Source organism: Dermacentor variabilis, chromosome 8, assembly GCF_050947875.1.
Source record: "Dermacentor variabilis isolate Ectoservices chromosome 8, ASM5094787v1, whole genome shotgun sequence".
Classification (NCBI taxonomy): Eukaryota; Metazoa; Arthropoda; class Arachnida; order Ixodida; family Ixodidae; genus Dermacentor; species Dermacentor variabilis.
The window spans coordinates 26226210-26249903 of NC_134575.1; the positions used below are offsets into that span (position 1 = coordinate 26226210).

General features: G+C 46.1%; 1 protein-coding gene across 1 annotated transcript; it reads left to right on the forward strand.

The window, feature by feature from the left end:
• The first annotated feature begins 7981 nt into the window (after positions 1-7981).
• On the forward strand, positions 7982-12931 carry LOC142589875 (transcription factor MafK-like). The gene is made up of 3 exons (XM_075701523.1): positions 7982-8177; positions 10176-10375; positions 11966-12931. Exons 1-3 carry the CDS (start codon positions 8121-8123, stop codon positions 12165-12167), a joined length of 459 nt encoding a protein of 152 aa, XP_075557638.1. The 5' UTR covers positions 7982-8120; the 3' UTR covers positions 12168-12931.
• Positions 12932-23694: the final 10763 nt, after the last annotated feature.

Sequence of the window (23694 nt, forward strand, 5' to 3'; positions counted from 1 at the left end):
TAGTTTTCGCAAAATATGGCGTTAGTGACTGCATGTGGTGGTGTCGGGTATGTCGGGTGGATAGAGGAGATAAGTATAAGGAGGAGTCTATCGCGAGTTTAGGATTCAGTAGCAGCTGAAGGAAGTGAAGGCGAGATTGACTTCTTCGATCTTCAAGTGTTTCAATATTGTCAGTCGCCATAAGATCGGTAGGCGAAGCCGTCGTTCTAAATATTAAATAAATAAACCTTACAGCCTCTCTTTGAATTCTTTCAAGTTTATTAATGTTTTCTTTAGTGAAAGGGTCCTATACTATAGATTCATATTGTAGTTTCGATCTGATGTAGGTGTAATATCTTAGGAGTTTAATATTTGGGCGGCATTTCTAAGCTTATGCTTTAGAAAACATAGCTTACAGAATGCATACGAGCATATGTTTTCTATATGCAAGTTCCAGGTGAGATCGTTAGTTAACGTTACGCCTAAATACTTGTAACTATGAACCTGTTTTAGTGTTGATGAGCCTAGTTGATACGTAAGGTTTAACGGATTATTTTTATGGGTTATCTGAATAAAAACTGTTTTGTCTGCGTTAACAGTCATAGAAAATTCACTGCACCTATCAGGCACATTGTCTAGACTCGCGTCAAGTTCGTTTTGATCTTCCGCGCACGTAATGTGACGAAATAGCACACAGTCATCTGCAAACAATAGAATTTGTGTTCCTGGTGTAATGACGGTAACAACAGCATTAACATGCAGCTGAAATAGCAATGGACCCAGGACACTTCCCTGGGGCACTCCTGAGGTGAATGGAAGACAGTTCGAGTCGTTGCCGCCAACTGAAACAAACTGCACTCTGTTGGTTAGATAATCGGCAATCCAGGGAATGAAAATATCGTGAAGGTTCATTTCCTTTAGTTTTTGTATTAGTTTTAAATGACTAACTCTATCAAACGCTTTGCTAAAATCTATACCCAGTGTGGATTAATGTAACTAATTGTGTCACTGTCGAGTAGCCTTTTCTAAAACCATGTTGAAAGTTACTTATTACGGAGTGTTGTTCAAGAAACTCATTTATGTATTTTGGAATGATATGCTCCAGCATTTTACAGCATGCAGAAATATAAAGATATAGGACGGTAGTTTTGTATTAGTAAGCGGTCACCTTTCTTAAAGACTGGAATAACTCGAGCGGTCTTCCAGTCCGATGGAAGTTTCGATGACAACAGGGATTTACGAAAGAGCGCAACAAGATACTTCGCAATGATTTCGGCATGCCGCAGAAGAAAGACATCCGGTAAATTCTCAGGCCCAGGTGATTTTTTTTTTAATCTTCAATTCCAGAAGCGCAGAGAACACACCATTGTAGCTAATAAAGTTTGTGTCTGAGGGTTGAAAACGCGTCGCGTTCCTCGTCACTGCTAAATTTGATTCAGAGAATACACTGTGCAAATAGTCATTGAATTTCTGTGCAATAACTTTCTAACCTGTAACTGCCATCTGTTACCATCTGTTACTATCTGTTACCATCAACTGATATTTATTTAACAGATTTTTTGCCCTCGCTCAAGTAATTCCAAAACTTACTGGGGTCACTTTTCAAAAAACTCGGCAACGTCGTGTTATAAAGTAGTAGTCTTTTGATTCATGTACCGCAAATTCAAGTTCTTTTTTTTAGCGTTTGGATAATGCAAGAGTGGCGGTTAACTTTTTTTGCACGTTTTATTTTTCGTTTAAGATGACTAATCTTGCGCGTCATCCAAGGAGTGCCTTTATGCACTTTCTGCGCTTTGTTGGCACGAAGGCATTTATGCAATATAGGCACATCTGAGTGAAGCGCGCCCACAGGTCGCTGACCTCATTGCTTTCATCAAAATAGGATAAACATGTTTCCATGTAATGAGTAATTAAAGTATCAGTGGCCCGAGAGTAATTATATTTTGGTTGCCCTATTGTCATTGCATAACTCATCTCGATTGGCGGAGCAATATGTGTAGTCTCTTTTATTTTAGGTTTTCTCCTCCCTATTTCTCAATTGGTAATAAACTCCTGCATAAACTCTTTGTATTTTTAAATAGTCTTCATGTGTTATTTAAATTGTTCTTTATTTATCTTAATTTAGTGTAACACTGCTCGCTATTTTATTGACTGAGAAGATAAGAGCATCGTCATCTTTGTCGGCAATAAGAAAGGAACCAGAAGTAACAATAGCGATGTTGGCGTTATCCTTAAGATATTTTTTACCTCCAACCATCTTTGAAGTTTTCGTAGCCAGCAAAAATATTGTGTCAAAATCGCACCCCTCTAGCATACACATAGGCCAGACATACACCTGCATTCATTTTGTTGCGATGGTGTATATATGTACCGTATATGGAATGGCATGCATTCATCATTTACGCCATGCTTTTCTAAAGCTTACTCACAAACTTCAGCCTCGAGAAACGTATGCTATGCTTGACAAAAAATTGAGGAAGCTGCATGTACAGCAGCACCTGCTACATTCAGCACTTCTCCGAGTTTGGCGATGAATAGATCAAATACATCATGCAGCTGACAAAAAAAAACTACAATGTGGTCATCTTGGTAGGACTACTCTTAGTAAAATGGCAAACTAAGGAACACAGTATGTTTCTTCTTTAATTATTTACAAATGAAAATGGTACTGCACTTTTACAAGTACGCCGAGTGCTAATGGGTAGAATATGTACCCTACCCTACAATACTCTAACCTGCCCTTCCCTGCCCTATGCCTACCCTACCCTATTTTCCAATACCTTAATTTTCCCTACCGCACAATTCTCTAACCTGTCCTACCTTATCCTAGGGCGCCTCAATGTCCTCCTCGCCCGCCGCTCCGTACACGGTGGCGACAACCAACGTTGGCGACAACTGCGTCGTCTGCCACGGCGGTCGCCATGTTTAATCTCACTCCGCAGTTCCCTGCGCTTAACGCGGTGACGCGAATCGGGCCTTCTGTAGGTACAAACGTTCGTGCAGGGAATGATCACGCTGAAACGTTCCCAGGGGAAACATTGCGTGACCTCCTGCAATTCAAGTTATTTGGTTATCCTCTTTTTTCGTTTCGTCTCGAACACAGCTCAAGCAACTTCGTGTCTGGAGTAGGGGCACGAAAAATCAAATTTTCTCTAACAGTTGAGAACTAAAACTGCAGACCACATCTACCTCTGATTTCTGTGCGTAATTTACTGAAAACTAAATACTAAAGAGTTAAAAACGTCTGCAGGGTAATTTAGATCAATTCGAGCATTTCGAAAGTTAATTCACTAGAGGCGACACACGCGACATAGTGCAGCGAGTAGAGCAGCCGCCACCCCTTGTCCTTAATTTCGCAAGTAATACGTTAAAGAAGTCGCAAACGTAGACTGCAGTTGCACTGCGCGGGCCAAAATTTATTGGAGGCTGAATCCGGCGCATGTATTGCCCCCCTTCCCTCCAAATCACTCGTGCTTTCTGTTCGCGAAGATGCATCGGCAGCAGCCTTAAAGTCGCGCGTAGCTGGATATGAGAAGGTTCTCGATAATCTCCTTCGTGCTCGTCGTATCATTTGCGCTGGCGGCACACCTCAGCACTTGGCTTCACAGTCTTAGTGAGATGAGTACTGGCACACTGCACCGGCGAACCTCACTTCGAAGTCCGTGTCAGTCCAAGCAACGATGCCATTGAAGTGCTCTTCACGTGACTTCAGCACTTTCATTACTTCGCTGCTCGGGTACAACGAAGGTCATTGCCTTCCCGAATGTATTGTTTCAAGGTGGATAGATGGGCTCGCCCCCGAAAGTGCAGCTCTGCATGACACACCCTGATTTCTCCTCCCCGGAATTCATTTTAGAAGGAAGCCGCCAACGTGGAACAACACGCGACGTTCAGCCGCCGGTAATTCCTCAGTAAGACGATTAAAAAAATATCGGGTTTGGAGCGGGTGTCATGCCGCGCTTTATCTGTGGTGATCAGTACTCGTGCACGGAAACCCACGAGCTGTACAGGTTTGGACTGGTTGTGGCTGTTTTCCAATAATTGCTTTTGATCTCATATCTCACCCCTAACTTTTTATTCAGACTAAATAATGAACAGCTCGAACAAGTAAGCTGACACGCGCAAGAGTAAAGGAAAGACGCGTAAAAAAACGGGAATGCGTGTGCACACGGCAGAGACGTATATGTGCGAACCCGACCGTATGTGAATAACCAAATTTCGCAGCGAACTGGAAATTGTAGTCAGCCTGGGAGCGATAGAGGTACCTTATGTGGCGGCGAAGTTACGAGTGTAGGGTGAATTGGCTGCGTTGTGAAAAATTGCGTGAATTTCGGCAAGCGCAAACTTGCTGCGACAAAAAAGTCTCGGGGCTTCTTAGGATCGCCGCGAGAGAACGACTAGGTTCGTAAGACAAAAATCTCCTACGAATATAGAGGGCATATATACCTTCCGTAACGGGCTGACGAAATTAGGGCTCTCTAGGGCAAGTCGAGAAGTCAGAAAATATCGATATTTTACTACAACACTTGACGCGTAAATGAACTTTTAAAGAGTGTATTTGATAATTTTGGTGGAATAAGAGGTATTTGGAAATGAAAAGGAATTTGTAAATGTCTACCCACGCCAACAGTGTCGTTGAAACGTAGATTTGATTCCGAGGTTTGCGCAAGTCCCACGATTTTTCTCAATGTCGCACTGTGGTTTCGAGGGAGAATTGTCAGCACTGACCCCTTCAAAGAATATCGCCACCCTTTATATACAGAGTAGGGAAGGAGGTGCGCATTGAGACACCCTACCTTATCCTGCCTTACCCTGCCCTACAATACCTCAATTTGCCATATTCTGCCCTGCAATTCCACCCCATCCTGCCCTATCCTACCTACCCACCCGACCTCTTAATCTCCACAACCCTACAATACCCTAGCCTGCCCTACCTATCCTATGCATCCCTATACCCCACAAGACCTAGGCGATGCCGGTTTTCGGCCGCCATTTTGAGGAAGAACATGGCATATGCGGGTTATGTTGCCGCACCATTCTGTCGCTAAAGTTGCTCAGACCTCGTCTTACATTATTTACAAGGTTATTCCTCGGAATTTTGAGAATGACAGCCCACAAACAAATGTCATGAAACAAAACACCGACAGCGCATGCCCTTTAGGTTAGATCTTCTCAGACCTAAATACTAAAACTGCGAAACGGTAATAGAGACCTTAAAATGATGTATTTGTCTGATACGACCTCCGGGTCGACCATACCGTTCGCCGCCAGCGTATCCCGGTAAATATTTCGGTTACTCAAGCTGCAGCTGCCGGGAAGCGTGAGAAGCATTCAGGGAATCTTTGAATCTTATAGCCTTCCACTCCTAAAGGCGAAGGTTAAGCGTCCTCCAATTCTTTAAGGTGTTTTTCCGACGTTCCATCATGGAAGTCCTACGTGCCAACCTACAACTACCTGTCTCTGTGCAAGTACTGTCTCTATACGCGCACAGTGCCGCCCGTAAAGCGCGCATGTGCACACAATTCAATAGTGTGTTCAATGCACCGACATGTGAACTCCGCCGCTGCGCGGCTGTGCCGACCATATTTGCCCGTACTTCACACTAATTGTAATAGTTAAGTGCAGCAGCTTTGATTCACACGCCATTCAGTACTTTTTTTTTAAGAATGTGTACAGTGCCAGACGTGGATAGGTATTTATTTATTTGTTTGTTTATTTTTGCCCTCTTGAGCCGCAGCAACGTGGTAATGAGCTGTGTCACGGCTCACCTAAAGCCGTGCATGGCACAGCGCTCAGGATTGGATTTTGAGTAGACATCTGCCCAATCAATCTGCAAAACCATAGACAAAGAAGATGATCACTAATGTCTGTTCCAAATGCCCATGGGCAGGTATCGGCCCTTGTTAAAGTAAAACAAGGGTCAATCAATGTCTCGGGGAGCAAGGTAGCCCTAGTAGGCCGATCGATTAATTTTTTTCTTACACATATACAGGGATTCCAAATTTCACACGGATTCCAGAAACTGATAGATTCATCGATGCGTTAATAGTAAGTCGACGTTAGAGTCGTCGATAAGAAATACTAGAGACCTCTGAATGTGACTGCATTCCAATAAAGATTCCACGTATCTATAAGCAGCCCATAAACGTATGAAACAATGTTTCATACGCGAGAGTCACCGACCCAAGATCAATGCAAACACATGTGCTGTCAGGTAAAGGGACTTAATGGTGATCGTCGCGAAAGTAAAGCGCCTACAGTGATACGCCTCCTCCTCGCTTAATTGTATAAACGGTATACAGACACATGATTGCATTTTGGCAGAAAAAAAAAAAAAGGAGCTAGATCTGAGTTGCTTGAAGACCACATTTCAGGAAAGGCAAAAAAAAAAATAAATCAATCAAAACCCGAACATTTTAAAGAAACAAATACGCTTCAACTTCAGCGTGCAAATTTTTCAAACTTTTCGCATTCATCAACAGCCAAAGGCCGAAAGCCGCAGTTGGACTGAGTTAAATCTTTCACAGAAGTGGTTGTATGACAATCCATAGCGAATGAGATAGATAGATAGATAGATAGATAGATAGATAGATAGATAGATAGATAGATAGATAGATAGATAGATAGATAGATCGTTCTCTTGTTTGTTTGTTTTTTGCATATTGTTAATCTGGTCGTAAGCGTCTGACACGCGCTGGACGCTCTTCTCGATACTTGACACCGTTACCTGCAGACTGATTATCTTGTCAAGTTTCGCCTGCAGCACTGCGTTAATGATAACTTCAATCAATCAATCAATCAATCAATCAATCAATCAATCAATGAATCAATCAATCAATCAATCAATCAATCGATCGATCGATCGATCGATCGATCCCTTGATTGATCGATCAATCAGTGACTCAATCAATCTATCAATCAATCACTTGACTGATCGATCAATCAGTGACTCAAGCAATCAATGAATCAACAATCCAACTAGATTTACAGATACGTATATTACAGATTTTTAGCGCACAATATATTCAGTTCCAGTTCACAGGATCGCTACGCCTCCCATACCGACCTTCGAAATATGTTTATCTTCAACGGATGCAAAAAAAAAAAAAAAAAAAAGAAAAACCCAAAAAGGAACGGAACAATACCACATCATAGCACTACCGTCGCTGCGGCCTTCAGGAACGCGCTGACACCTAGCGACGGAAACAAACACCCATCGTCTGCAAAGGTATGAAGCACGGTCGTGGCTCTTCTTGTGCTTTCTCGCGTGGTACGCCGCTCGCGTGCTTCGGCTTCATCAAAAGTCGGCGGCGTCGTCTGCAATGCACGCATGCTGCACGTAATAAGAGTAATTGTGTCGCCTCGATCGCCTCTTGCACGGGCTTCGAGATCGATACGGGCGTTCCTCTCTCAGCGCGTGCAGTATATAGTAGCGCCCTTGGCGTGGCGGCATGCTCGGTGGTACTGGGCCGAGTGACAAACGACGGCGAGCAGCATACCAGCAAGCAGCAACGTGCCTTTTTCTCATAACTTTACAGTAAAACAAGGGTGTGCCGCTAGTAAACATGCAGTTTCGCATGACTGCTGTTGTAAGGATTTCTTGATGGATGACCGCGTATATCAACGCAGGGCGTTTTCGCCCGTTCCGATACATTTTCGGCAGTACATAAAAGGTTGCAGCGTCACGCCTGTTTGGGGCACACCTATACGCACTCAAAAATTAAGGCGCGTTCCCCCCCACTCCCAAGCACGCATCATTTTCTGTGAAATGCTAGTACGCGCACGGCCGCCGAGCGTTATGACCTTACAATGTCCGCCGATGCAATCGGTCAACAAGTAAGGCAAATAAAGCTCCCTGAGGCTCGAAAGATCTCAACGCGTCTGACTCGAATTTCAAAATTGGCGCCTTTTCATTTCTCGACTAAGATAACACGTCGCTGGCGCCATCTGTTGCTCGCGAATACACGCGAGCGGAAGCCGGGGCTGATTCACTCGGTAGGCCAATATGGCGGCGCCCGCTGTTGTTGTAGTCTGCTTCTCGTAGATCGGGCGTTAGCAGTCGCTGGTCCGTGCAAACGCTGCTGACTCAGCGGATCTGTGGCAACGGGAGTGGAACGCCCCGCCGTCGTGTCAAGCCAGCCATGAAGAAGCGAAGTTCAAAGCTCAAGACGAGGGATGCATCGAGTCGCATCGACAAGGTAACTGGCAGCAACAGGCCTTCATTTGCGACTGACGCTGTCGTACGCGATCGGCGCGCTCGGATTATTTCTGTCATGATGATGGGATATGGCGATCACCAGGTAACGCCGCTTGTTCTTTCGGTGTTTCGCGATGTGATGAGAGCGTCACGCTGTCAACGCTGCATCGATCGCTTAGATCCACCGTAGCGTTTTGGCGTTGCGAAGGTTGCCGGTTGTCATTGACCTTCGTTCAGAGGTTGCTCGTCCGGCATCCCCGCAGGGGGGCCGTCCTTTTCTGGATGCGACAGTTGAAGTTGCGGCCTTCACCGTTTTGTTCGAAGGCGTTATTTACGCACCTATGCAACGTGCGTGTTCCCGGTGGATTAAAAGTGCTCCAAGCGATCTTAAACATGTTGCCTTCAGTAAACGCTCTCGCCTCCCTTGAAACCCGCAACCGATCTCCAGATATCGGCTGCGCGACAATTTATTAAGAGCGCTAGCTACACGCCGTGCGTAACACTGTACTGAAATTGCTAATTAATTGCGCATTCCGGCCGGACGTGTAGATGTGTTACGACGAGCGTTCCTGGCCGAGGTCGCGGTCTGTAGTGTAAAGAAGCGGTTGCGCATAATGAAAGTGCGGATTTAGCTTGTGGTTCATTTTGATTTCGTGTTCGTACGGCTATTGACGTACTCACGACTCCTGTGGCTGCCATTGGTTAACGCCGTCCTGCTTCCTTTAAGTGCGACGTCAATATGTCATTGGGCAACATCATATTTCTAGTTTAGCTTAATTTTGCCTGCGACTGAGAGGAACTTCTGCTCATGTTTGTGAAGCTCTATGAAGATGCATATTGTAGTACCGCCTGTTGAGCTGCTTGTGAGCTTGTTGTGAGCTTGTTGAAGTTTGTTAGCTCGCAGCTTTAGTGCAAGCGTCTTATTGATGACCTCAGCTCGACTTGTATCGAATACTTTGGGTGGTCGCGCAGCAGGTGTGAGTTTGAGTTTGGTGTGGTCAAGGCTGCTTTGTGCCGTTATGCAAGATGACTGAGAAAAAACAAGGTGCCCTTATTTGCAAGAGTTGCCCTCGGCACAGACATCAAATTTAAAACAAGAAATTGACACTTCATCCAAATTGTATTTTATTGTTGTATTTGATGCGGACCATACAAGTTTTATTCCAGTGAAATGTTGGTAATGAAAACCTGCTGGAAGGAACACTGGCTGCAGTTTATGGCACGATGACGTCCAAACCATGAACCGTTGTTTAGAGAAATTTTCAGTGTATTTTTCAAAATAGATTTTTGAATGATGGCAGCCCACAAAAACATGATGCGGGGATTTTTCTTTTTACCAGTTCCTGAGAAAATAAAAGAGACATAGAACGCATTTCATATAAAAAATGACATCTCACTGTGTTTTGTTGACATGTTTATAACAAGCACAAATCTCAACATTTACTAATTGCACTCCTTTGTGGGTGAAGAAAGAAAGCAGTTCTGTTACAAACAACTCAGAGAAGTTCTGAAACACATCCAGAATGTAGGAAGTAAACATACTTGTTAGATCATTCTGTTATGAGTACCTGAGCCTACTATTAGGTCTGTGGGTGTATAAAAGAACATGTATATTATTGCATAAAAGCTCGCCTTACTTTTGTTGCACATGTTTGAAATCCCTGTTTTGCATCACATTTTAATGCATGTCATTTTGGCTAAGCATGCACCATTGTGTGGGATTTTCGCTATAAGTAGTGGATTTCCCTGCCATTTGTAAATGTTTTCCATTGGCATGCTTTCAAATAGCTATTGTTTGGTAACGCTGCCGGAGATATAATCAGGGCATGCCCAGAACCAAGCTGACCACAGCGTAGTGGTGATTATTATTGACATGAGTCTTGCCTAAGTGGTTGTAACCTTTATTTGTATGTTGGCACTATTGGCTGCCAGAACACTTACCATTGCAGCAACTTGATGGAGTGGAATGAAGTAAACGTGATTGTTTCCTTTCTTAAAGATGCACTCGGCACCGCCAGAGGTGCTTGAAGACCTACCGTTGGCGATCAGTAGCAAGATCACCATGTCCGATGAAGAGCTGGTGCACCTCTCGGTTCGTGACCTTAATCGCCAGTTGAAGGCGTCCGGCCTGACCCGGTCCGAGATTGTCAAAATGAAGCAGCGGCGGAGGACACTCAAGAACCGAGGCTATGCAGCCAGGTATGCTGGCTTGCCGAAACCTGCACAACCCTTCTTGCTTTGTTATGCAAAAAATTTGTACTGGAGAGCTCATCGTCTACCACTGAAACTCAAGCTGGTGTTCATGTTCAATACATATTTTGAGCTACTGCACTGTACACAATACCCTCAGGCATTGGTGACATCGAGGAAGCATAGAGGCCATCTATGAAGGAAAAAAACAAACAGACTCTGTACTTGTGATGCAAGAAAGTGTTATTCAGCCGATCTTTCTTGCTTTTCATAGCATCTATATATGGACTATAATTTGGCAGCAAAGTATAAGTGTGGGTCGTTTGGTACAGCTTGTGCATCCAGATTTTAAAATTTAGGCTTCATTATAGATTCTATTCAGTGGCACCTAGCTGAAAATGCTATGCATAAAAGCTTAAATGAAGCAAAGAAAGAAACTTAGGAAGTGCCCGCTGAGTTTTATTTTTCTACACACTCAAAAATAGCAAACTGTAATATGCCAGTGTTTCCTATACAGAACAAGGAGGCCCACAAATGAATTTATTGAGCTTGACACTTCGGTAAGTACTATAACACACGGATTAGAGGTCACTGAAAGAAAGAAAGAAAGAATGAATGCCAAGGGAAAGCCAAGCACAGTGAAGAACTGTAGAGAATTAGGTGGTGTGATGAAGTTAGTAAATTTGCAGGCAGAACTTGGAATCAGCTAGCACAAGACAGGGCTAATTGAACATAGTTTGTAGAGGCCTTTGTCCTGGAGTGGACGAAAAATAGATTGATGACGATGAAAGCAGTTGCTCTTGTACTTTTTTGTTCAATAAGTTCAGTTGTAATATTGTTAAGTTGCTGAAGTCACATATAACGACGTATTTATGTAACAATACATAAGGCTTGATTTACTTGTCATGAGCACACTTAAGCATAGATTATGTGAGCTGAGGCAAAAAGATGCAGACTCATCCAGCTTGATTCAGTGACTGCACTAAGCAACACTGCTGAAATGTACCCCTTAAACCAATTAAAACCATAATGTGAGCACAGAGAGTAAGCCTATAATGCAACTGTCTTTATTTTTTCGTGGTATAGGTAGTGCAGTTGTAGAGTTGGGGTAGAGCACCCGCTTCAGAGGCAAGGGGGAGGGGGGGGGTTCGGACATACATAAATTTGTAAACAAATAATTTGCCTTTATTTTCACTTTCAAGGCTTCGACCGTTTTGTTTAAAAAAGCTGTGATGTTGCAAGGATATCCCAATACCTATTTCATAACTAATTAATGCAGCAATAACTGTCATTATAAGACTAAATACAAACTGCATGTGTGTTTATCTTTGTTTTGTGTGTGTTTCTTTTCTCTGTTTCTGTTTCCTTCATGAGGTTTATGTTCAATCTTGTAATTAACCAACTACCTTAATGACAAGTTCTATTCAGCTTCTAGTAATTCACAATACTTAATAAACCTAATGTTTTAAGTTCTTTCCCAGTAATAATAACAGAACAAAAGGGACCATCTAGGATGTATTTAGTTTGTAGACGTGATTGTGTTTAATTCTTGTTGCTGCTCTTTTGGGTTTGCACATCAGTGTTTTTGATACTTTGCAGCTGTCGCAACAAACGGCTAGAGCAAAAGGACGACTTGGAAGGTGAACGGGCAGTGGTGAACCAAGAAATCACAAGACTTCAGGAAGAGAACAAGACACTGGAGGGTGAGGTGGACAACTTACGCTCAAAGTACTCAACCCTGCTGGACTATGCCCGTAAGCAGGGCATCCCTTTACCAGATGACTTGAACACCAACTTCTAGCCGATGCTACTCATCTATCATCTTCCCTTACAGAGCGTACTCATTGTACTTGACTTTTTCACACATACCAGAACAAGAATTATCCATGCGTCATGGTATGATCCTGCTATGATATCGTCATAACATGATGATGGTGGTACGATGTCAGAAAGATGGCACAGAGGCCTCTGTTGTTAACTATATCTAATATGTTTCCATGCGCAAGCTTGTAAAGCTGACGTGGTTCCATTCTGACGTGGTTAGCTAATCAAAAAAGTGTCTTGCTGTGTATTTCACTTCAGTTGTCCTGTGTAGCAGGTTGTGCAGTCAGTGAAATGTTGGGTCTGCTGTGCATTTTCTTTTTTTATCATTATTATTTTACTATAAGGATGTTGTCTAACATGTGATGTATCTGTGCTAACCACCATCGTCTGTGAGAAAGAGGATTATTGCATTTTTTTTCTTGCATGTGCAAAACTTCGTGACTGCTCACACCTTTACAGTTCTATAGCAGTTCTGCCTTAATCTGCATATTTAATGCAGTCGAATGGTTCGTGAACTATTACGAAAATGAGTGCGACTGTCATGCTGTTTGAGAACGTGATTCGCCTGTTGTTCGCAGTTGCATGCTTATAAAGCACGCAGTTGTATTATTACATGCTTCATTTGTTATTATACTGCATACATTGTTATTGTTGTACATATACTTTATTTTAGTATGGTTTTGGGGAGTCATTGCATGTTGTTGCTTATCTATCTGCCTGAATAAAATCTCTTATACACAAGTATTGTTAACTGTATTTTATGAAACATGCACTTAGTAGATTGTACTCTTTAGCATTGGAAGCTTATCATCAGATTTTAGTCCGTGACACATATACTGCTACACAGAGATTAACATGCAGAACCATCCTTTGATCAGTTATCTCTCCAGAAGTGTCAACTGATACATCCAGGAATTCGGTGCTTGAAAAGCAGTCACTGCATTCCAGAAATAGAAGTGACTCATGCCGTTTCTGAATCTCCACAAACCGAAATGTGCTGTCAGAAAAAATTCACTTGTGAGCAAGTTGGAAATGAGTCTGATGGGGCTTGTACCATTTCCGGATTTGCCTGCATTCCTCACAGTGGCTGCTTAGCTTGTATTACAAAATGCGTACTTGGGACCACTCCACATTAAGAAACCTGCCACAGAGCAACTGCACGTCGGACTTCCATGTAAGTGTGCATAACAGGCATTCTAATCCGTTATTTCCTGTCGTGTTTCAAGTTATGCTGATGGTAACTGCAGTAGCTTACTGAAAGTGTTATGTTGCAGTAAGGCAAAAAAAACAGAATGCAAAATGGCGAGACGGAGACCGCGGCGGAAAACAGCAATGCCCCATTGCCGAATCTTACTCCCTCCTCCCCCTTTTTTTTGCTTTCCCTTACTAGCTCGCCCAACTACCGGTTTTCTTTCCTCTTTCACATTCCTGTAAAATCCCACGGTGGTGTTCTGTTCCCCAGGATTGCATTCGCGCAACCTACGATAAAATACCAGTACCGTGTATGGGTTGCATTCAGTGCAAGGCGTCGCCTCTTCGCTCGGTGGGAGGGTTCCCGCCAGGCCACTAGTACTACCGCTACAACTACTTCCTTCGCCACTTCTCCGTCGTCTCCATTCCTAAAGAGGAAAGGAAAGAGAGCAGCCAGCACCGGAGAGGCCAAGCTCGTCTCATCGTCACACCTGCACGCGATTTCCCGTTCCCCAGCCGAAGTGACCGGTAACCTCGATTCGCTCGCCGATTGCGCCGTCGGGAGGTTGAGACTCCACCCTTTCCGCTGCCCCGAGAGGAGAAGACCTCGCTGTGCGCACGAAGGGGGCCCGCGTCAGGCGCCGTCGTAGTCGAGGAGTCCTTGTCGGGGAGAAATAAAAAAAAGAAAGAAAGGCGTGGTGTGGTTGGCCGGCCTCTCGGGCGTAGAACTGCCGTCGCTTGTTCTGCGACGTCCCGTGAAGAGCTCCGCTGTAGCTCGCTGGCTGCTTCGGAGGAGCAGAATCGAAAATCGAACTAGGAGGGGACAACACTTTCCCCTTTCCCCACAAAGCTACTTCCATATCCCTTCACTGAAAGGTGGTCGATGTATAGCGCCGAACTTTTCCCCGTTTCCTATAGCATCGACAGCGTTACACGCTATACGCCCTGCACATCCGCGAGGTGGCGGTGAAGAAGGGGGTATGTGTTGGCGGCTTGGGCGAAAAGAGGGTGTGTAATTATGGTAATGAAGGATGGACCCTCTCACTTCCTTTTTTGTCCCTTACGATGACGCGACGCGAACGGTGACTCAGCTGTGCAGGGCGTGTGTACACTGTCGCCCGGGGCCCGTCTCTTGGGGCTTCGCTAAGTTTGCCCTGCGCTTCACGATGACTCGACAGTCCGGGCACGTTGACCGCTAGACCGACGGCGCGGCCTTATACCAATACGTTCGTGCGTTGTCGTCTGCTGCGCGTCTGGCACTGACTGCGGCTCTGGCTGGTGGGAGGGCTTCACTTACTCGTGTTTCGTAAAGCCCATGAAACGTAAACTAATTTATTTTTCAGGGGTATAGCGTACTAGAATAACGTTGATATAACGTTATGTACCAGAACAACATTATTTTAATGCACTAGATCCAGTGGCTTTTGTGTGTAGTTGCGCGCAGCTGCCGCGCCCGGCTGATCCTGCGAGGGGTCGCATGGTGACATCGAGTTCCCTAACTGAATTACTGCAGGGGACTCTGGCGCTAGTGCCAACGGGAGCCGCAAGCATGTCGGTTCAAGCAGGTTCCTTTTCTAAACACTCAAATTCCGCCATATATGTCGAATACGCCATCTTGTCAGCTCTGATTGGCCCATAGGGCTGCTGCAGCCTCTCTGATTGGCTCAAGATGCCCCCATTGCAGAATTCGACAATAGGGCTGAATTTGACAACGTCTAGAATGGTACTCCAGCATGAGAATGCTGGGTATTGCACGTAAAATTAAAGTTTAATTCTTGAGTGCCAAAACCACGATCGAGCATTGTACGTAGTTTTGCTTAAATTTCGTCCTTCCATCATTAAAAGGCTCTTCGTGACTTGGGGAAATCAATAATTTTCAACAAAATATTTTGTTCTATATGCAACAATTCGCAGCAAGTATGCGTGTGTGTAGAAACTTATCGTCTTCGTGCATTCACAAAAGATTATGCTTTCTGGGCAATTTAGAGCGATAAAGCGCAATAAAAATTGAAGGGGCACTTAGTTATCCTTATGTGGATGAATGCGAATGCAATGCGACCGCCACACGATGCTTAGACATTATGCCACAACACAAGATCGTGGGTTCGACTCCCATTAAAGGTATCCGGCTCGAGTGCCTTAGGTAACTGTACCTTAATTCACTGCGCCTTAATTACGTTCACCTTAATTAGCACCAAAGGTCGTGGGTTCGTAGCCTTTTTGTACCATCGTACGCCACCAACGCCGGATTTTCCGTCTCATGAGCCAACAGAACGTGTGAAAACAGAAGCGCGAAGATTACACAAATCATTTGCTACCAATCTTTCCCATATAGTAGCCGAACGATCTCAGCGCCCGTTCTTTTTTTTTTTTTCAATTGTATGAAACTGCTGCAATCACACGGCCTCAGAGATCGCAGGGCGCGCGCTGCTCGACATCGGAGGCCCAGTTAATAGGTGTGTGCAGGCTTCCGGCGACACAAAACGAGGCGATGGCTCTTTCGGCGGCGCCCTGCACGTTGCCTCAGCGGAAGTGCGTAAATACGAAACCATTACTGTTTCTGCCCTGCTGTATAGCGTGCGGTCAGCTATCGGATCTGCAACACGGGCGTTCGCTAATGCACCGTGCTCCCATTCGTGTTGCAAAATGTGGAATTGTAGAAGGAAGACGTGCGCAGTAGCTGGCTGCAAGAATAGTGACTAGTACGCTAAGGGATGGAGTGAATCCGCGTTACCAGGTCCTCGGAACTCTGCTGCATACGCAGACTGCCTGTGTTTCCGGCGCTTCGCGATTACTCGGCCTTCTTCGAGAAAAAAGAAAGAACTCTTCAGCCAGCGTTGTAACGCTAACCTCCAAGGAAAGGACTTCAGCCCCGGAACGTCGGCAAGAGTAAGTTACCGCTCGTTACACAGTGACAAAGGGAGCAGCGCCACTTCCTCGCATAGTATGTTTCTCGCACTTTATCTGCGCTCAAAAGCACTCCCACTCAAGTATCAAGAATAAATGAATGGGCGCACACTTGAATCGATGCGCCAAGGCATGCAGTGACGGCGACTACAACGACAACGCGCGAATGTTGGAAGCTGGACGTTTCGTGACGATCCACAAAGTAAGCGAGCTACTAGCGATCATACGTTTCTGCTATTTGTACAGCGCATATACGTTCCAAACCTTGTGCGCAAAAAGAACAAACATATCGCAACTGAGCACAGCTGCTGCCGCGACCGATTAGGCGGAAAATGAAGAATCGGGTAGTGACCGCAACGAGGAATTAACTTTACTGAGTCAGAAACATGATAAGCCATAGCTTCAAAGTGTCTGTGAAGTAAAAAGCGAAGAGCACAGCACGTTGATCCTGATTTAATTCACAAGCGAAAAGTTAATAAACGGCTTGGAATACATTCCTAACCCTGCTTTTATAGAAGCACCGTATACGGGGCTTGGGCTGTTCGGACAAGGCGTAAAGAACACCGAAAGCGCTTGCATATCCTCTGAAGCTGTGGCCAAAGCTTCCCGTCGTCGATCTACCCAGTCACCGTCTGCGATATCCGCCGAAACTGACTTTTTTCTGAGCCGCATGCGCCGTCGTGCACATCCGTTGTACACGGAGGCAACGGAGACGGTTGAGGCAAGCAATGGACGCGTCACCACGTGATCAAACATGGCGGCGCCCACGGGATCGCCGTGAAAAGGGGTCTATAAGCGCTCGTTCGCACCAGCTCGCTGTATCGGCAGCTTCGCCGTAGCACGTAGCACAATTGATAGCGCGGTGGGTAACGGGGCTGCGGAAGGGTATTTTGAGTGGGGGGAGGAACTCTAACAGCTCGGGACAACTTAACGTGGAGGTACCTTTTCTGGCAGATTTAGGGGACGGATATATCGAGTGGTGCTTGTCTTCTTATAAAATTTGTGCTAATCATACACGACTTCGCTACTGCTTTGCTTCAATTTTGCAATTAAATGCGCCTTAATGTTAGTTATTAGCGAGAAGTAAACTTCGTTCCAATAGCCCCATGACTGTCTATGGACGAGGTCACTCGTCACCACAACGAGCGTCCTCTGGTGCCGATGACAAGTTAACTCGTCGGGAACATTCCGCAATTTTCGCGCATGTGTATATGTACAGTTTCTTGTAATTTGACACATCAATAAACCTAATGGATCTTGCAATTTTTTTTCAAGAAGGCCAGTAAAAATACGAAAGGCATTCCTCGTACCATATTCCTTAGAAATGTATTGGCGCAAGACATGCAGGTCTTAAAAAAAAAAAACTGCGCACTTCGACATTTCTTGTTTTTTTTTTGGTCACATTAAGTGGTCAATCCTTTCTTTTTTTAACTCGCACATGACGCTCGCACATCTCCCGCGCGTTGCTATAGCTGTGACGATGGCAGGCACAAAGGCAAATTTCAAAGGATAAAGCAGCGACAAAGATGAAAAGAGAAGACAGTGCAACACACTGACTGGCTCGTGTTTCTCTTTTGAGCTGAAACTTGATCGCAATGCGTTATACTCGTGGAAAGAAAACGCATCGAGCGGTCATTTATTTTATTTTTTTCAACCGAGACACGTGGTTTCCTAGAATGTGGACCTTTCCGCAGTGCATATCTAAGGTCTTAACGACAAACCGCTAAAGATGCCTTGTAGTGAGGCAGTGTACACGAATAATGGTGCCTCAGCCCGTAAGTGGATATTATGACAGGCTTGAGACAACTGTAGAAATAGGCCATCCGTGCCGACAAACTTCAATAAGAAGAGTGAGGCGAGAAGACGACATCACAAGCGCTGCGCACCACAGGATTGCTGTCAGCGCTTGTGGTGTCGTCTTCCCGCCTCGTGTCTTCGTCTACGTTTCGCGCTGTTAACACCAGGATGGAAAACAGACAAGCCCCTCAAGCTGCTATTTTAGCGAAATAACAGGGAGGCCGCCCGCGCTCCTCTTTCGCCGCGAGATGCGCTTCTATACTCGTGTGCTCGTTTTGCGGGGGAATGTTTTTTTTTTGGGGGGGGGGGGTCTACGCAACAGGCGCTCCCGCTCCCCCCCCTCCCTCCCGCTCGCGGAACCCCAAGGGGGACCATCATTAGAGAGTTTTAGATTAGGGGACGCAAGTGGCTTGCGTACGCGAGAACTAGGGGCCAGGGTACTGCACATGCGCAGACACCTACGTCATTAGGGGACGCAAGTGGTTTGCGTACGCAAGAACCAGGGGCTACGGTACTGCGCATGCGCAGACCCCTACGTCTGGGTCTGCGCATGCGCAATACCGTGGCCCCTAGTTCTTGCGTACGCAAGCCACTTGCGTCCCCTAATGACGTAGGAGTCTGCGCATGCGCAGTACCATGGCCTCTAGTTGCGTACGCAAGCCACTTGCGTCCCCTAATGACGTAGAGGTCTGCGCATGCGCGGTACTATGGCCCCTAGTTCTTGCGTACGCAAGCCACTGTCGTCCCCTAATCTAAAGCTCTCTATTACATCATCACGCACGTTGCGAACGCTGTAATACCGACAGCTCTGGAATGCTCAGCCGGCGTCAAAAGTTTGCGGAGTGCGTTATACGAAGGGAAAAAAAAAGAAGCGTGCAAAAGTTCGATAGCTGGGTATTTCTAGAATGTACTGTAGTATATCGCAGAGATCTCTGGCAGATGCCCTCGTCCTGCAGTGGACATAAAAAAATAGGCTGATGATGCTGACGAATGTAGTATATGAGAGCAGCACATAGTGATGCTGATGAATGTAGTATATGAGAGCAGCACATAGTGTTGCACAGTTTTACTGGGCACGGTTGCAAAACAGCTCAGAAATTCGACGTTTCTCTCGGGTCCCCCGGTCCGTAAACTTTCAGCGGCGTCTGCTCGACGTACAGCGAGCGATGTAAAAGTAGCGGACCAGACTCGACAAGTGCGACAAGTGCGACAAGTGCTCAAGTCCGCCCAATATAGAATTCGAATCTTCCAGTTGTTCTTTCTGCTGGTGTTTCTGCCTCAGTGTCATCGCTACTTCGTGACAGCATAATACCTGATATATACGAGGTGTGAGACAAAGGAAACGAGACTGGTCCAATAACTTATTGTACTTACTGAATCAGTTCTCTGTGACATTATCACCTTCAAAGTCTTCCCCTTCAGCATTCACACACTTCTGCATTCAGTGCTGCCATTGCTGGTAACAGTTCTGGAACGAGGTTCTTGGAAGGCCCGTCTGGAGATTCTCCGTTTTTGCCTGAACCTCACCAACCGAGATAAAATGGGTTACCTTTAAGCAAGATTTAACTTTAGGAAGTAAAACAAAGTCGCGTGGAGCCAAATCAGGTAAATAAGGAGGATGCCCCATCACAGTAATATTTTTGCTGGTCAGAAACTGCTTGACAGATAGGGCCGTGTGAGCGGGTGCATTGTCCTGGTGCAACAGCCATCCATCACTCCACAACTGTGACCTTTTTCCCCTAATTTTTTCACGAAATCTTTTTTAGTACTTCAATATAGTAGTGTTGACTAACAGTCTGACCACTGGGAACGCACTCAATCATTACAATTCCATTAATGTCGAAGAAGACGATTAACATTGCCTTGAATTTTGATTTTGACATGCGTGCTTTCTTGGGTCTTGGGGATCCTGGAGACTTCCACTGCATTGACTGGCGCTTACTTTCTGGGTCATAGGTAAAAATACATGTCTCATCACATGTTACAACAGATTCCAACAAATTTGGCTCGTTTGCAATGCGTTCTAATATGTCCGAACACGCGTCGTTACGGCACTGTTTTTGGCCAACGGACAGAACTTTTAGAACAACCTTCGCGAAAATCTTCGTCATGTGTGATTCGTCCATTAAAATGCGTCGAACAGCTTCCCTATCCAAGTGAACCAACTCTGCCACTGCTCGAACACTTAATCTTCGGTTACCACTGATCACATCACGAACTCTGGCAATGTTTTGATCTGTAATCGCCGACCTTGGGCGCCCAGCACACTCATCATCTTCCACACTCTCCCTTCCCCCTGAAAACCGCTTATGCTATTCAAACACACATGCACGAGACGAGGTTACATCTTCGTAAGCCTCGGTTATTATTTGAAATATTTCCGTGGCTGATTTCTTAAGTTTCACAAGAAACTTGATGTTGATTCGCTGTTCGGTTTTTACATCAGACATTTTTTCCGGCAGAATGCAGTTGCACATGTTCACTCAATGACGCAGCACTCCCAAATGGCGTGATCGGTTTCGTCGAAACTGGACGCATGAATAGAGGAGGTGTATGGGATCACGTCAGCAAAACAGTTGTTGCCAACTCCATTCTTTTTTCAAGCTACACACTTAGTCTCGTTTCTTTTGTGTCACACCTCGTATATTACCCCAGCGCCTCTGTCAAAGAGAAGGAGCGCGAAACGCTAAACGCGCTATCCCCTCCCAACTATAGTGTTAATGAAATGGTACGTGAAGTATTTACGAGTGTATATAAACTCTGCCGCACACTTTCGGTGCTGAAAATGACACTTAGCAAGTGTGAAGGTCAGGAAACGTAAGATGTTGGAGCTTCGCAATTCTAAGGTTGATCTCGAAATGCCGGACCCGATGTCATCGACATTATCGCGACGTCATGGCACAAGGCAAAATTTGACGATGTGGTGTAGGAATAAGGCTACGTACGATGATATTGCGTATGAACAAATAAAAAAATTACCGACGATTACGTTACTTCCTAATGCGAAATTTGAGCGCAGCAAATAAGCTGTTTCACCTTTTCGATAGATTAAGGCAAAGAAATCGAGCAACACATGTATGCGCTATCACAGAATTTTTTTTTTTTCACACATATTCCTTTAACAAAAAGCGGCAATTTCGGCTCGGGCGGTGCACATATACAGATCCGCCGCCACCGATCTGGCTCTCTGATTGCCACCGCACAGGGCGAACGGCAGCGACAATTTCGGCTCGGGCGGTGCACATATACAGATCCGCCGCCACCGATCTGGCTCTCTGATTGCCACCGCACAGGGGTTGCATTGGAGGAGGAGCGAAGAAAGGAATTAAGTTCGAGCCGGCGCTTTGACAACCGGAGACTCGCAGGAAGAGGGGGGAGGGGGGGCGGCGTGTACACCCAGCGGCAAACGATGGGGGCAGAAGCGCGCGCAGCAAGCGGACAACACGATAAAGGGAGGAGGGAAGAGATAGCAGCGACTGACTGATGCCGCTGACGCCGATAGTGAGTCAACCCCAGCTGCGGAGTTGGTTTCAGGGACAACGCCGCCGATGCCGACACAAACAATATGATACCCTCGCTTCCGCAGCGCTAAGAACCAGGTCTAGCCGTGGGAAGGTGGTCACGTATTCGTCGACGTGCCGGGGCCTACGTGAAATAACCGGCGCGTCGGCAACTGAAGAGCACCCTATCCGCCACACAAGAACAGGGGGGGGGGACCCTTTCCTCCTCTTTCTGCATGGCGGCGACGGTGTTCTATGCAGTCACGTTATCTTGACTCTCTAGCGGCGGCAGCGGCATCCAGCGGTATCAGTCGGTCGCTGCTAGCGCTGGGGGGATGAAAGGGGGGCGGAGCTGGTTACGAGGCCGACGACAACGCCGACGACGACGCGAAACCCAGGAACGGACGCCAAAGAGCTGCGCTCTAAAATGAACAAGATTGCCGCTCGCGTTTCTCTTTAGCCACTCTCCCGTGTGGCCGGCGCGTCGATCGCAGCAACGGAGCGAGCAAGTGTATCATGACGTCATGACGCGCGCATCACGTGTGCGTACCAAAAGCCGAAACCGCTCCCTGTAGAAAGAAGTTTCATAGTAAATCGTTTTGGGCGAGTTTGACGCCTGTCAGCGTCTATAACAATGACATTCGTCTGACGCAGAAAAAATGACGAGTCGAAAAATGCCACGCACGCCACGATCGCATGACAGGTCGAATGCGTACTCCGTTACGATTTGAGGCATTATTCGAGCCTCCTGTACGTGTCCTCTAAATTGGAGTTCGTTGGCGTTGAACAGGGAGCCCGCATGACAGGTCGAATGCGTACTCCGTTATGAGTTGAGTCATTATTCGAGCATCCTATACGTGTCCTCTAAATTGGAGTTCGTTGGCGTTGAACAGGGAGCCCGCATGACAGGTCGAATGCGTACTCCGTTATGAGTTGAGTCATTATTCGAGCATCCTATACGTGTCCTCTAAATTGGAGTTCGTTGGCGTTGAACAGGGAGCCCGCATGACAGGTCGAATGCGTACTCCGTTGTGAGTTGAGTCATTATTCGAGCATCCTATACGTGTCCTCTAAATTGGAGTTCGTTGGCGTTGAACAGGGAGCCCGCATGACAGGTCGAATGCGTACTCCGTTATGAGTTGAGTCATTATTCGAGCATCTTATACGTGTCCTCTAAATTGGAGTTCGTTGGCGTTGAACAGGGAGCCCGCATGACAGGTCGAATGCGTACTCCGTTATGAGTTGAGTCATTATTCGAGCATCCTATACGTGTCCTCTAAATTGGAGTTCGTTGGCGTTGAACGGGAAGCTCGGTGCCCGCTATGCGGTCACGTGTTCGGGTCTTCCCTAAGGCAAGAACGTCGCGTGCATTGAGGGTATAGGGAGTGTAGACCGTTGGACTTCGCAACACGCGACCTTCTTAATCGGACTCCGTAGATAACCTTCAGTGCGTTTACGCATGTGAGCCCGTTCTTCGCCGTAGAAAATGGCTTGCCTTCATTACTTGAGCTTGCTTATCGTTTCTTCTCGCAGAATAAGGCCAGCTCGTTGCGTTTTGCGGTCGCAAAAAAAGAAAAGAAGAAACGAAAAGAGCTAGGGTGATTCTGTTGTCATGCGGAGACATTCAGCATTGATCGCTTTCCAGGAGCACCTGCCTCATATAGCTCTACGAGGGGGGGGGGGGATTCATTTCCTAGCGCCGGCACAACATCGGGACCGTCGTGTTATTGAAAGGAAGCTCTGTGCGGACTAAGAGAAACAGAGCGTGCGGAAGAGGAAATAAATAGCGTGCGGCGTCCGGGACGACGTAGGCGCCGTGCTGTTGAAACAAAGCGAGAACATATCCCCATAACGTTATTACCACTTGAAGTAAAAACCACGCGTAAGGGATCTCTCGCGCGACTGTGACAAACGACGCGACACCCGTCGTCTGCAAGTCGAACACCAGGCGGGCGACGACGGCCTTTGAGCGACGCCTGCCCAGTGTTGCCGGCATGAGCGCAGCGAATACGCTCCGAAACGGGCGTGACGCGTGCTCTACTAATTCAGGTTGATTTGTTTCGCTGTACAGAACAGCATAAGTATGTCTGAAGATCTTGCAGTAGGCCC